Source organism: Ursus maritimus, unplaced genomic scaffold (genome assembly GCF_017311325.1).
Source record: "Ursus maritimus isolate PB19 unplaced genomic scaffold, ASM1731132v1 scaffold_6, whole genome shotgun sequence".
In the NCBI taxonomy this organism is placed as follows: Eukaryota; Metazoa; Chordata; class Mammalia; order Carnivora; family Ursidae; genus Ursus; species Ursus maritimus.
The window spans coordinates 38,368,698-38,383,058 of record NW_024426774.1 but is presented as its reverse complement, the minus strand read 5'-3'; the positions used below and the strand labels follow the sequence as shown (position 1 = coordinate 38,383,058).

The window sequence follows — 14,361 nt, the reverse complement described above, 5'->3', positions numbered from 1 at the left end:
GGGGCACATCAAGGCCAAAGGACTGGGGGTCTCCCCTTTCCTTTCTCAGTTCCCCGCACCCCTTTTCCACTGTCCCCCCCCCCCCCCGCTACCCCAACAGACCCAGAAGTTCCGGAACCCCTCACCGCAGCAGTGGGGAAAGCCTGATGTCCAGAGTGGGGGGCTGGCTTCTTCCAAGCCAAGGACTCTGGGCATTGGAGGGCGTCTGTGTGTCTCATCTACACTGTACCCAGGCCCCTGCACTTCATTCCTTTGCCCTCCTTTCCTCTCGCATTCCCTCCCCATTTTAGTGGGAGAGAGGCAGCTCCGGAAGGGCCAAATATTTATGTTTATCATAATTTCAGGGCCATTAATCTCACTGTCTGAAGGGCTCAGAGCAGGCTGAGATCTACCCTTTCCACTTGGTCTCAGTGGGCAGGTGTCTGGGTCTGGACTCTGAAGCTCGCCTCAGCTCTGCCCTGGGGCTCTGTGACTGGGTGGCCTTGCTCAAGTGTCCTGTCTGGAAGATGCCCAGCCTGCCTCCCGGATCTACTCAGGGATGGAGGCACAAAGTACGTGAAATCGTTTGGTCAACTCCCTGCTCCCTCCCATGTCTTCTGCCTGAGAAATGGTCTCCGTGGGGCCACAGGTGAGGAGGGCCTGGGCAAGGAGGAGTGACCACTGGCCCCAGGCCCCTGGTTGTAATGTGGAGTCAGCCTAGTGACCAGAAATTGCTTTCCAGCCCTGAGGCTTCCAGGGGACAAGGGAGGCCTGCCCTGTCCACTGCTCAGCCCTGAGCCCCTATACCCAGAACAGTGGAAGGCCTGGATCAGAGGGGCGCCAGCTGCCCCCCCCCCATTCCTCACCTGTCCTTGAGCCGGTTATCCCCTTTCTACCTGCCCTAGCAGACAGAAAGCTGGTCCTAGGGGAAAATATCAATCCCTGCCTTCCTTGAGCTCCTAGTAAAAATATTTCTGGAGGGAGAAGTAGGGAGCCATTCCTTCCTTCGAGACCCTCCTGCTCTCCGGCCAGAATTCACAGCCCCTGGGACCTGGCCCAGCTGCCTGGCCGCTGCAGCTCACTTGGTCCCCACCTGAGCTCCCCCTAGCAGCTCTGCCTCAAGCTGGGTCTGACCGCCTTGCTCCTGCTCAGGACCCTCAGGGGCTCCCCACAGGCCAAGAGTGAGGCCACACCCCTCCCCCAAGTGACCTGGCTCCAGCCGGTCACTCCCTGTGTCCCAGTTTACACCCTAGCAACAAGGAACTCCTCGCCCAAAGGGGCTATTTTTGGCCTTTGTGCTCATGTTGTCCCTTCCGCCTGGAATGCCCTTCTCCCCTGTCTGTCTGGCTAACTCCTGCTCACTCTGGAAGGCTCAGTTCCTCCTGGAAGCCCTCCCTGACCCCTACCCAGCCTCCTCCTCAGGGCCTCATAGCGTGGCCACTCTATCGCCTTTACCACAGGGAAGCGTGTCCTAAGATAGACCGTGAAGTGATGCTGTAAGATGTTCTATTACGTGACCTACTGGTGCTCCTGTTATGTCATAATATTATATTTTTAGCTGGTACGTGATATTGTAACCCCTGAGGTACATTACGTCATACAGTGTTTGTATGGTGCCTGCCTCTCTAACCAGACTGGGTGTCCTTTCATCATTGTGTCCCAGCTTCTGGCACAAAGTAGGCCCCCAAGTAATGATGCACCATTCCTTCAACTAAAATCTACACAGCTGGGGGCTGAATCTTCCTATGCTAAAGGCAGAGACTCTAAGGAAAGATAAACTAGGGGCTTCAGGACACAACTGGGAAAATGCCCCCGTGTTCCCTCAGGCCCCTGTTTGGGGAGCTTGTTTTGTCTTTGTTCTCTTGAGTTGGTGAGGAAAGCTTTGCAATGCAGATCACAGAACCCCCTCAAGCAATAGCTTAAACTAAGTAGGTACTCCGTTTCAGGGAAAACTGAAGGGAGGCCTCTGCTTCGTGGGCTCCAAGCTTCTTTTGGTCTTTGCCGCATGGCTGCATAGTGGCTGCCACAGCACCGAACGCTTCATCCTCATGTTGCATCCAAAGGCAAGACGGGGACTTTGTTGGATAGAGCGTGTCTCCTCATCAGTTCAGTCGCCCAGCCCAGATATCCCCTGCCTGCACTGAAAGAAGGGTGCTCCCTCTGAAACTGGGAAAGACACCAGGATCTCTCAGCTGGGAGTACAGCAAGGAGCCACATGGCTCATCCCTGGAGGATTGACCCTGTTTTGTGACAGGGTAGTTTTCTTCTCAGTAGGGCTAACCAGGGTCACTGCCTTACCCACACACTCTTCACCACGGCTGTGCAAAGTGAGGGCCAGTAGCTCCATTTTCAGCTGTCAGCACTGAGGTTAAAAGAACCTGGGAGACCAGGCCAGGCTACTAGCGACCTTTTATCTCTCTGCGCTGTGCTTTACAGTTTGGAGAGCCCTCTTATGCCCCTTATTCACTTGACTCCGACGGCAGCCGCCCAGGATGCACATTTCTACCCATGGCAGCTAGACGGGGAGGCTGGGACCCAGAGGTGAAGTCACCCAGGTCATGCAGCTGGGCAGGCCGGGTGGGGTGAGGCCGGTCCTCAGGCCCAGGACACAAGTACTTCTGAATGTGGACTATCTCTGTGCTCTGCTGCCCCCAGGGTGGGAGTGTGAACTGCAGAGGGTGTCTGGCAGTGCAGGGCCCAGGCCAGGAGATGTGGGTCTGAGTGGCAGCTCAGCCACTCATGAGCTTTGTGACCTCAGGCACTTGCCTTCTCTAAGCTCTGTTCTGCCTGAATGTGGATAAAAGTGGCCATGGGTGTCTTCAAGGAGACAATGTCTGTGAAAGGACTTTGTCAGCTGGAAGGGGTTCCTCGGCCATCCTGGGCCATCCAGGAACCATCCACCCCCAGCGTCCCCTCCCCACCCAGTGATTTCGAGAATGGCTACCAGACTGGGCTGCCCACCCAGGACTTGATTACATTGCCAGGCAGAGGACACCCTGTCTGTCCCTCTGCTGTCGTGTGTGTGTGTGTGTGTGTGTGTGTGTGTGTGTGTCTGTAGGCACCATCTGTCAGGGTCACGTGGGGGGCCTCCTACATGGTGGGTTGAGTTCCTGCCCAGGGGGGTAGAAGGTATGGCTGAGAACCACCTGCCCATTGCATGACCATGACATTCTCTTGCCGCCTCATCCCCACCACCACACGCACAGGGCGTGGCTGGGCAGCCAGTGTGGTTATTTGCGAAGGTTGACCCACTTCGGCTCACCCCCACCCCCTCCACATAGACACACAGTGATCCTTACTTGCTCAGTCTCTTTAGTTACGTAAGCAGAAAAAGATGAAGAAAGCTGAGGGCCTCGCGCATTTATTTAAGGATAAATACTTTAGAGTGTTTACTGTGTACCAGGCATTGTTCTGGGGGCTGGTCACTTTGAGAACAAAACAAACAAAGGCCCCACCCCTTGGAGTGCAGAGCTCCGGGACACAAAGCCCACGCATAAAAGCTCCTAGGAGAGCCCCAGGGGTTCTTAGCCAGAGCCCACGACCCTACTCTGTGCTTGGTTCTTACAAGCTTGACTCCCTGGTCTCTCAGATCAGAGCAGGTGAGCAGAAATAACGGATTGAGGTGGGAGGCCAGCTCCCGGAGCAGATGCAGGGACAGTGCCGAGAGTCACCGCCAGCAGCCTGATGGTGTGGGGAGAGAAACAGAAAAGCAAAAAGCAATGCCAGACACTCCGGAGGGCCAAGAGGCTTGTGCCCTGTAGTGTCGGGGGAGGGGACCCCAGAAGCCTCCAGAACCTGGGGAGTCTCCTGTGGCCTGATGTTTCTGGGCTTGACCTTGGGTTGTCAAGAGGAAGCAAAAGTACATCCAGTAACAGCTAACTGAGAATGCAGGGAAGTGCATCAGTTATCGGGAAGGGACCTGTCCAAGCTGTTTGGCACAGAAAACACGAGGCTTCCTTTCTCTGGGGAACTCTGCTCCTGGGGCAGGGCCAGTTCTAGGATGTCTGCGCGGGGAGGGCACGGCTCCTTGTCTCTTTGGCTCATTGCAGGATCCCCAGTGCTTCAAAGGGAGCGGGCATGGTCTAAACAGTAGATAGTTGCTGAATGAATGGAGGAATGGAAGCAGAGGGAAAGGAAAGGTTTCCAGTTGTTGTCCACAGCATCTAACAGTCAGCTCCTTTGTGCCCAGTACTGAGCAGGACCCTGGCAGTCTGAGGTGGACACACAGTCCTGCCTCGGGGAGCTAACGGGCAAATGGCAGGGAGCCGCAGACACACGCAGACACACTCACGTGTGCGCTGACGTGTGGCGACCCAGTGCCCAGTGCTTTGCATGCCACCATTGTGTTCCTGAATCCTCCCTACAACCTCGTGCAGTAGGTCACTGTTATCACCATTTTATAGGTGAAGGAACTGAGGCACAGAGAGGGAAAGTAACTTGCTCAAAGTCACACAGCTGGTAGAGTGGGGAAGTCAGGATTCAAAGACAGGCTGTGTGCCGTACTCCTCCTGTGGGCTCATCGCCTATGAGTAGGTGTGTGTGTGCACCTGCACGTGGGTAAACTACTGGGCTCTCTTCCAGGCTGGGCCTTTCCCTGGTGCAGCTGGAAGCTACTTGTGGGTCGTCACTGATGGACAGGGTGGCAGTGGGTAAGGAGCTCTGATCAGAGACACCCCATCGTGGCCTGGATCCCATGGTGCCCCCGGAGTCTAGCCGTGAGGGGCCTAGGGATGGTGAGAAGGGTAGGTTCTCACCTTAAAACTGCATTTGCACTGTTTTTGTGGAAGTCACTTGATTTTGGGGGGCTGTTTGGGGGCCTCATGACCACCTATGATTTCCCCCACCGGTCCTAAAATAGCCAAAGCTAGGCTCCTTCCTGGGGGTCTCCTGGAGACGCACTGCGGTCTTTGCGAAGGCTCACTGGCCAGCACTTGGGCAAGAATTGGCTTGTCTGCTTGGTGCCCCATCACCCCAGCTGTTGCGGTGAGGACTGGGGAGGAAGGCACCGAGGATGCAGAGGAGTGGCGGGGAGCGATCCCCAGCTGGGGAAGAAGCAGGCCTGACAGGGATCTGTCAACACAATGGTTAAGTGTGAGTGTATGTGTGTAGTGTGTGGGGGAGCGGGGCGGGGTGGTGAGGGTCATGGGTCAGGGCCCACTGGGGAGCTGCCAGGGAGCAGGGCTGTCCTCACCTGGCTGGGCCACCTGTCCGTCCAGCTGTCCGCTCCCCTCCTGTCTGAGTGCCTCCTCTGGTTGTGGGGCAAGGTCATGGGCTCCTTGGGCTCCTGGGGTCTGGAAGAGCAGTGTGTAGCCAAGTGGAATTGGCTGGACCACATCACAGAATGGGAAGCAGATGGGAAGCTGCAGCAGCTGGGCCTCAGGCCCTCTCTCGGGCCAGCTCGACCCTCACGGTGCCCTGTGCTCTGGGTGGGATGGGGTGGGGGCCAAGAAAGACAGATAGGCTGACGGACGGGGAGAGATAAACAAAGGAGAGGCCAAGAGAGAGTTGGCACAGAGACACACAGGCGAAGCATGGAGAGAGAAACTGAGAGACTGGCAGCCAGAGAGGGCGGCCTGTAGTCCAAGAAGGCGTCAGCATGGCAGGGGCTGTGGGTCTCCCTGGCTGTCCCTCGCAGCCTCAGTGGGCTCCTTATGGGCTCTGGCTCTGGCTCTGTCAGTGCCAGGCCTCCCAGTGCCAGCCACCTTTCCTTAGGCTCAAGGGACAAAGACTGAGATTTTCTAAGAACCCAGGAAGGTGGTGGCTGGGTGGATGGCTTGGGGACTTGCCAGTCCCGCTTGCCAGAGAAGAAGCTGAGCTCTCCAGAGGTCAAAGGGTCTGCCTTGCTCCCTTGCTTCCTTGCAGGGTGACCTAGGGAAGCCAGGAAACTGGGCCAGCCTCCATTTCCTCATCTGCAAAATGGGAGCAGTGACGGCCAGCTCCCAGGGAGTGTGTAAGACAGCACCGCAAGGGAGTGGAGCGTGGTGCCCGGCACAAGGCCACCCTCGGTAAATAAATAGTAGCCCTAAGCACTGATGCACTCACTTCTGTCCTTAGGCCTAGGAGGACAGGGGTGGCGAGGACGACATGGCCTCTTCCTCCCTCAGGAGCTCGGGGTGGAAGGGCTTGGGGTGAGCGAGGGGGTGATGGCAATCATACCACCAATAATCCGTGGCACAGAGGGACATGGGGTCCATATACGGTGCTCCAGGAGCTCAGAGGAGAAGCACGGTTTACTCAGCCTGCGGTGGAGGTGGGGGCTGGCGAGTTAAGAGACTGGACTCCAGTTAGCCCTGATTATCCTGGACTGGGGAGACAGCAGGGAGCCGGTCACCAAACCCCGCCCTCCTGGAGCTTAGGGTCCAGTCAGGCAGGTAAGGCTTTAGGACAGCGAAGGTATGTGGACAGCGCCCTCTCAGTGCTGGCCCGGCATAGTTGGGACCCCACTCCACCTGCAGCAGCCTTGCACCGGAGGGGCCCCAGGGCTCCCTGCTCCCATCCTCAGCATTGTCTCATGCGGTGGGTCTTTCTTACTGGTAGGAAAGTTCTTCTGTATGTCATGGACTGACTCAGGTTTGAATGGATCCACTGGCCTCAGGAAGCGAGGGGCTTAGACTGCCGGACCCACCCATGCTCCCGGCTTGGGGGACTGGGGCCGGCTGGGCAGGGTCGCCTCTTAGCTGTGTAGACAGCTGTCTGCACACTGTAACCTGGACCCCTGGCCGTCTTAGCTGCTCCTCTGGTGAGGAGCTAACACGTCAGCGACCCGGCAAATCGACAGCGCGGACCAGCCGCCGTGGCTTTCAGCCTCACCCTGGGGTTAACGGTATCAGCTGCCCCAGGGCAGGGACTCTGACCCCATGCCTGTCACAGGGCTGGCACCCACGACGGACTGAGTACATCTTTGTTGAGTAAATGAATTCTCCCAATTCATGGTTCCCAGGAGGATTCTCCTGGCTCACCAGGGGCTCCGGCCTTAACTTCACAACTCTTAGATGGCTGAGACCTCAGAGGGCCCTCCCAGCCCGGACACAGTGGGATCCTTGATTCACACCATGTTCCCGCCCTCGGAAAATAGCAGCCAACTCCAACTGCTCATAAATTTCCTGCCTGTCACCCCTGGCGCCCAGGCCAGGCGGGGCGGGAGGCGCTGGGGGTGGGCTGGTCCATACCTGCTTCCAGTTCCCTGCCCAGAATAACCTCAGCGCCTGGCCCGCGGAGAAGATGGGAAAACACATGCACCAGAGGCACAGGCGTCCAGGCTGGAGCGCTAGAGCAAACACCAGCTGACCCCAGTCCACTTCCATAAAATTCTACGTCGGTGTTGAGGACACGTAAATAGTAAACATTTAAAAAAATAAGTGAATAAGAAATAAAGACCCAAACAAACAAAAAATACCCAATAGCTGTGTCTAAGCCTGGGAAAAGTAAAGGAAGGGTCGTCACCCCACGTTCCCAGTGGGGCGATGGAGGTGACTGACATTTTTTGCTTCTGTTCACTCTTCTGTATTTTCTAACATTTCTATAATTAACATGTACTACCTATGTAATTTTTTTAAAACTTAACTGCTTGGTTGCGATGACGCCCCGTTCACCCACTGAAAGTGTACAGCTGAGTGGGTTCTAGTATTTTCGCCGCTATGTGCAACCGTCACCAACCACAGTGCATTTTAGAGCTTCCTTCTCAGGCGAGAAAGACGCCCCGTATGCTTTAGCCCCCCCTTCCTCCCCACAGTCCTCCCTGCCCCCTGCTCTGGACGCTTCATGTGGATACGGAATCCTAGAACGCGGGGCCTTTTGGGACTGGCTTCTTTCACTGAGCACGGGGCTTTCCGTGCTCCAGCGTGGATTAGCACCTCCATCCTCGTTCCGGCCGAATAATATTCCACCGTACGGATACACCACACTTTGGTTATCCATTCCTGAGGTGACGGACATGCCTTACGTAATTTTAGAAATTGTGTCTATTTTTTTTTTGACAATCCGTGGAAAGCAAATCAGTCAAGATGACAGTGCGTTCAATGTGACTATTTCTGATTACCTGAGACTTTTCAGCCTGTGATGCCATTTTGTGTTTTCAGACACCTGTTCGCCGAAGAGAGGCCCCAGCTCTTTGCGGGGGTGTGAGCCGGCACCTTCCTGTGCCTCCACGATGCGCCATGGCTCCATTGTCTCATTGACTCTTGGCAACTGGCCTGGAAGGCGGGTACTATTACTGTGTCCACTTCAGACATGGGGAAACGGAGGCATGGAGTGATGAGCCTTCCTGCCTGGGGCCCCGGGGCCTGCTGACTTTGGTCAGCACAGTGGACCCCACTGTTCTGCATTTGGAACCAAACACAAAGCCCCTTCCCAGCCCCCACGTTGGTGTCCTGAGAAGTGAAAGATAAAACAATACCTAACAGTGTGGGTCTCGAAAATACGTCTCCCATGTCCTCCCTGCTTGTCTTTCATAGATTTGTTTTAAAATGACATTTGAAATCTGACTGTTCTTTTTAGGATAAACAAACAAACCTGTTGGGATTTCCCTTCCATTGGATCTTTTTCTGCACCTGGAAGGCTATATCCAAATTGCTAAAATATAAAAAGAGGATATTTCGAAAATAGTGAAAAATGGCGAAGTCGGTAAAGTGGACTGAAACTGAACATGAAAATCATAAGCTGAAAATGAATATATAAGTTAAAACACCTTAGAAGGCAGATATAGCCATTTTTTAAAATGCCCCTAAAGTGGTAAAATTTCACTCCAGTGCACGGAAGTGATCGAGAGAGGAAACCAGTCCTCGTAAAAACTTGGTAAGCGGAGGAGGTAGAATTCGAAATAAAAGAACGGGAAGTTAAAAAAAGTGAAAAAGGTGCAACATTGTTCCAGGATTCACAACAATTACCCCAAGTTTCCCTGAAGCATAGGCGTATTTACAAAAATGCTGAGTTACGCTTGAGACAGGAAACAGGTTCCATGGTATATGAAAGCTGTAGTAAAGAAAATGCCTGTGACTGGAAATATCTATTCACTTGTTCGACAAATATTTATCGAGGTGCTCCTGTCTGTCCGATTGTTCTAGGCCCGGGGCTACATCAGCAAACAAAACAGACCATGTCCCTGTCCTCGTGGAGCTGATGTTCCGGCCACAAGTGAATGGACAGGGCAAAAGACGATTTCTTTTTTTTTTTTTTTAAGATTTTATTTATTTATTTGACAGAGAGCGAGACAGCCAGCGAGAGAGGGAACACAAGCAGGGGGAGTGGGAGAGGAAGAAGCAGGCTCATAGCAGAGGAGCCTGATGTGGGGCTCGATCCCATAACGTCAGGATCACGCCCTGAGCCGAAGGCAGACGCTTTTAACGACTGCGCTACCCAGGCGCCCCAAAAGACGATTTCTAATGTGATAAACTCAACCACTTTGCCACACTGACCAAATCCCCTCCGTCGAACTCAGCACATCAGACCCGTGGAAAGGGACCTGAGTGGCCATCTTGTCTAGTCATGTTCAAAGTTTATTTTCACAGCAGACCCTGTTAAAGGGTATCTTCTATGGTAAGGGGCTGGGATTTAGGGGGCTTCTTAGGGCAGTGGGCCAAGAGCCTTTCCCAACTGTACCCAGAGCCTTGGCACACAGAACAAACACCACCCACAGAAGGCCAGAGCTAGATGGGAGTCAAGAAGCCCCTCTCAAGCTGTGCTTCTCACATGGGGTGACACAGGATGTTGCCCCCGGTTCCATGAGAAGGGGTCTGTGGTATGGTTGTCACAGTGGGGAGTATTTGCCAGCCCTTTCCTCTGTATTTGTAATTACCTGCCTGTAATTAATACACACACACACAGACACACACACACCCTGCCCCTTCTGAAGGGGCATCGGTGGGTTTGTCTCCTACCCCTCAAGCATGGCTGGTCTGTGGAAGAAATCTGACTGAGGCAGGAAAGAAGCAGATACTTGAAGTCCAGGGCAGGGCCACAGATTGCCTCAAGGTGCAGTTGTGATCACAGGATCAAATGCATTCAGAAGATAGTGGGTAAATAAAGCCAAGCAAATTTCTTTACTGTGGGACTTTTCAGAGCCTTTAATATGCTCATCTATGTAGTGACTCTCCACAATGGGGTCAAGGTCTGTGGTGTTTCCCAAATTCATGGAATATACGTCATCCGTCTAGTGTTCTACAGAGGACCCTTTGGGGAGAGTACATGTCCATGTATATGTGCTTGTGCTTGTTGTACTAGTGAAGAAATTAAAGCACAGAGAGGGAGGGTGAGTTTCCCAAGGTCACAATGCTGGTTAATCGCAGAGGAGGTCCTGGCACCTAAGGCCTCCTAGTACTCTCCCCACCATGCCCCGTTTGACGTAAGACTTCCTTGGATGGTTGGTGCATGTGCTGGGATTCCTGCGCCCAGATGGGCGGTGGGAACCCGGGTCCAGTGTAGACACCAGGGAAAGGGTGGGTTCGAGCATTGAAGGCCAGGCTTTGGCGAGACAAACGGGCTCCATGGCTCTTGGGTGGCAGTCGTGGCTTCCGCAGGGTCCAAGAGCCAATCGAGGGCTCGGGACAGGCGCCTTGCCTCGCCCGAGTGGCCAGGAGGACAGCTCGGGCGGCGGCCGAGCCAGCTTTCTGCGCCTTCCCCCAGACCGCAGGCGGGCCGGACAGAGGGGGCCGGACAGGCAGCCAGCGCCCGGCTGACGCGGGCTGTAAATCACCCCCGGACCACAGACCCCGTGCCATCCCCATGGGTTTCCTTCCCGCCTCTTAATCCTCCTGCTCAGACTTGGTAACAGAAAGCAGATTCCTGCCGGGCCAGCCCGCACTACACCGGGGCTCAGAGGAGGAGTGCCTGGACGCCGCACCTCACCTCGGGATGCTCCCTCCTCCTGCCTTCCTTTCTCCCTCCTCAGCGCCCCCCCCCAGCGGGGCGACACCCCCTCCTCCTGGCCCAGCTCGCGCCTGCCCCCCCGCCCCCCCCCAGCCTGCCCCGTGGCTGCGCGCCAAGCCCAGCGCCCCGGGCCTGCGAGTCTCACCGGGGCCTGAGGTTGGCTGGCCCTCCGGAACCGTGGTTTGGCTCCAGCCCGGCTCCCCAAGCCTGCGGTTCAGCGATCAGCTTCTCCGTGGTAGAATAAACACTGTCGATCTGGATTCAGATCCTGCTGTGGCCAGCTTCCCTCGCCTCCGGGTTCGGGGGCAACGGCTCCCCCCTGAGACGGGGGATGCAAGTAGCCCCCGGGCCTGGTGGAGGTGCCCCACAGATGTTTTGCTTCAAAAACAAGTAACTTAGCTGTTTGTTCGGGGTGGTCGCGAGAATCACCGAGAAGCAGCGTTTGGAGCAGCTGCAGTAGGGCGCAGGCTGGGCCAGGTTCAGGCACTGCCGTCTCTCTGGCGTGTCCTGGGAGCACGCGTCCTCACACAGCCTCCCCCACAACCTAAAGTCGTAGCGGCCCCTGTGACCTTTCCCCATCTCCTGTGCCTTCCTGGGAGCAAGCCACACCCTGTGGTGACTGTTCCCAGGAGCAAGAGGAAGGCCAGCTGCCAGAGTGAAGGTTCCAGACATCAGCACGGCGAGGCGCTTACAGACAGTCTAACCTAGTGGTTTCCACACTGTGCTCCACGGCACCCTGGGTTCTCAGAGATGTCCCAGGCCCCACACTGGAGGGAATGCACCCTGCAACCCCCTCTCCCTGTGTCCCCCCCACCCTGCTGCTCCAAATATACCAGACCATGTTTCTCTGTTTTCTGTGTCAGGGCTCCACCAGTCAGACTTCATTTCTGCTGCTTAAAAGAAAGTTCGACAATTATTGACCTGGTCCAGCTGTGTCATTTTCTAGATGAAGTTAAGTGACTTGTCTCAGGTCCCCCAGCTGGCGGGTAGATGGGCAGCACCTCGAGTTGGCCCCATGACTCCTGATATAGTGCTCTTGTCTGAACAGTGGAGGGAGAAGGAGCTGCGGATGGCCATTCCCATGGGGGGCAGGCCCTCCTGACATCCCTCAGAGGTGTGACCTGGAGGATTGTGTGATCAGCACCAGTATCCCTGAGCTCCTTCCAGCCCCTGCAGCCCCGCGCATTTCCCCAAACAAATTCAGTCCTGGCTCTAAAATGCAGAGTGGGGAGTCAGGGGGCAGTGTGGGCTCAGGGAGCAGCCAGTCCTGGGTTCAGATGTGAGCTGTGTCACTGAGTCCCATCAAGATGCAGTCCCCTGCCTGGGCCACACCGGGCCCTCCTGGGGACAGCAAAGAGTAATGAGAGGACGTGCTGAGGGTGTTAGCACTTGGGGCCAGTTGGCCTTTAGGAAACAGGAGTCGGGAGAGTAGGGTTTCTTCTGACCCATTGGTTGTTTCTTTCAGGAGTGACTGGCCCCAGGCTAGACCAAGGATGCTGCCGTGGGCCCTCTTTCTGGTCAAGCCTGAGGAGAAGGTGAGCTCTCCAGATCCAGCCTCGTCTTCTCCAAGATGCCGCCAGATGCTCAGACCACTGCCTCTCAGGGTGGGGCAGGGGCACACCTGCCTCCCTCTCACCCTCCTGTCCGCCCTCAGCCACTCTGGTGACTCCGCACTTTGCCCTCTGCCTGGTGGGGTGGGGAGAGAAAGCCCCCCCGCCTTGCCCAGGGCTGCAGAAATTCATTGCCAAAGATTCCACAGAGACACTAAACTGTGGTGATAACACCCCACAGTGAAAAGCCACACCATTGCTCTATGACTTTTGCTCCTTCTATTGCCAAAGCCATCCCAAGCCAAAGACGAGTCAGCGATCCCACTGGAAACTCATGGAAGGGATGGACATCTGATGACCATTGAAAGTGCTCGACCCTCTGACCTGGAACTCTCTTTCTACACTGGGCCCTGAGCAGGCTGGGTATAAGAGAAGCCTTCTGGGGGTGGTGAGAGGGGGCTGGGGGGTGCTTGTATGGAGTGGGTTATGAGATCCTGGCCCTCGTCTTGCCCTCCCACTGGCTGCCCAGGCCACTGACCCTGATTCTCATTGTTCCCTGGGTCCAGGCTCCTTGGGCATCATGGCAAGGGAGGGAGAGGGGGAAGAAGCAATATTGACCACCCTGTACCCCGCCCTAGGGACTTGCCCCACCAGGGTCACCTAAAGGGTCTTTGTTCCCCAGCCAGCCCAGCCAGCCACTCCTTGCTGTGGCCCGCCCTCCTGGCTGGGAAAACAAGATGGTGCCCTGCATGAAGGCCAGTAGTCTGTTCCCGGTTATGCAGGGGGGCAGAGGAGAAAGGGACCAGGGGAACGGGCCAGTAAGTTGGGGGGGGGGGGCATGTTCAAAGCCAAGGCCTGTTCCTTGTGCTCAAAAGGCCAAAGCTGTTCACATCTGTGCTCAACCATCTGCTTCAAATTGAAGTAAAAGCCCCTACATGTAAAGAAAACACTTGCTCATGTTGAATGGACTCTGTGGGGGACCAGGACTTTGGCTGGTCAGTTGAGGGGCAGTTGTGGGGAAGAGGAGAGGCTGGTCTCGGCCTAGAGGTTGAGAACCCTTCGGGAAGTGGGCAGTGTGTGAGTGTGTGTGTCTGTGTGTGTCAGGGGGTAGGGGGCCCTCACCATGACCTCAGCCTGGGCTAGTGCCCAGGAGGCCTGGTCAGAAACGTGAGGAGCTCTTTCCACTTCAGACCTCACTCACTTCGTTCAGCCCAGGGACGCCCTCTCTTGTCTGCTCCTCAGGTTCCCGGGCTGGGGCCAGAGTGTCTGCAGGCCCAGCTGGCCGACAGGAGCCTCGTCCCCTTGCACAAGTGTTGCCCAGGCACAGCCCTTTGCCAAGGACCAGGTTGTTGGGCTGGCCTGGATCTGGAACAGAAGCAGGGGACCCAGATGGCTCAGAGCACTCCTCAGAGCAAAGGTGCCCTGGAAGCCAGATAGACAGAGTGGGCTTGGGATAGGGGCGATGAGGGGACGCTGAAGAAAGGTTGGTCACCTGGGGGCGCCTGGGTGGCTCAGTCGGTGAAGCAGTCAGCTCTTGATTTCGGGGTCATGACCCCAGGACCCTGGGATTGAGTACCAAGTTGGGCTCCATGCTTAGCAGGGAGTCTGCTTGAGGAGTCTCTCTCTCTCTCTCTCTCCCTCTCCCCCTGCTGTTTGCCCTGCTTGCACACACTCTCTCTCTTCTTTAAATAAATCTAAAAAAAAGAAAGAAAGAAAGAAAAGAAAAGAAAAAAAAAGGAAAGAAAAGAAAAAAGAGAAGAAAAGAAGAGAAAGAAAAAGAAAGAAAAGTCTCCTAGGACTCCAGGCACAGGTCACAACCCCACTCACTTGTCTCTCTGAATTTCTGAGTAATGCTGGTGGCACTTCTAGAGAAACAGGAAATGTGGACCAATGAGCATCAGAGTTACTGACATAAGAGGACCCTTTCTGTTACTAAAAGGTGGGGAGGTACCCCCATCCTGCTGCCCGG

At 55.5% G+C, this 14,361-nt stretch overlaps 1 protein-coding gene across 2 annotated transcripts in view; it reads left to right on the top strand.

Moving 5' to 3' along the window:
* The window catches only part of ATOH8 (atonal bHLH transcription factor 8), a 31,628-nt gene extending 17,669 nt beyond the window's left edge, over positions 1–13,959 (top strand). The window contains exon 3 of one of the 2 annotated variants that reach the window (XM_040623236.1): positions 12,308–13,959. In XM_040623236.1, coding sequence (XP_040479170.1) covers positions 12,308–12,313 — 6 coding nt within the window. In that variant the 3' untranslated portion in view covers positions 12,314–13,959. Of the gene's footprint in view, positions 1–8,057; positions 8,384–12,307 lie in introns of those variants that run through there. The other variant, XM_040623235.1, reaches the window with a different exon arrangement.
* The last annotated feature ends 402 nt before the right edge of the window (positions 13,960–14,361 follow it).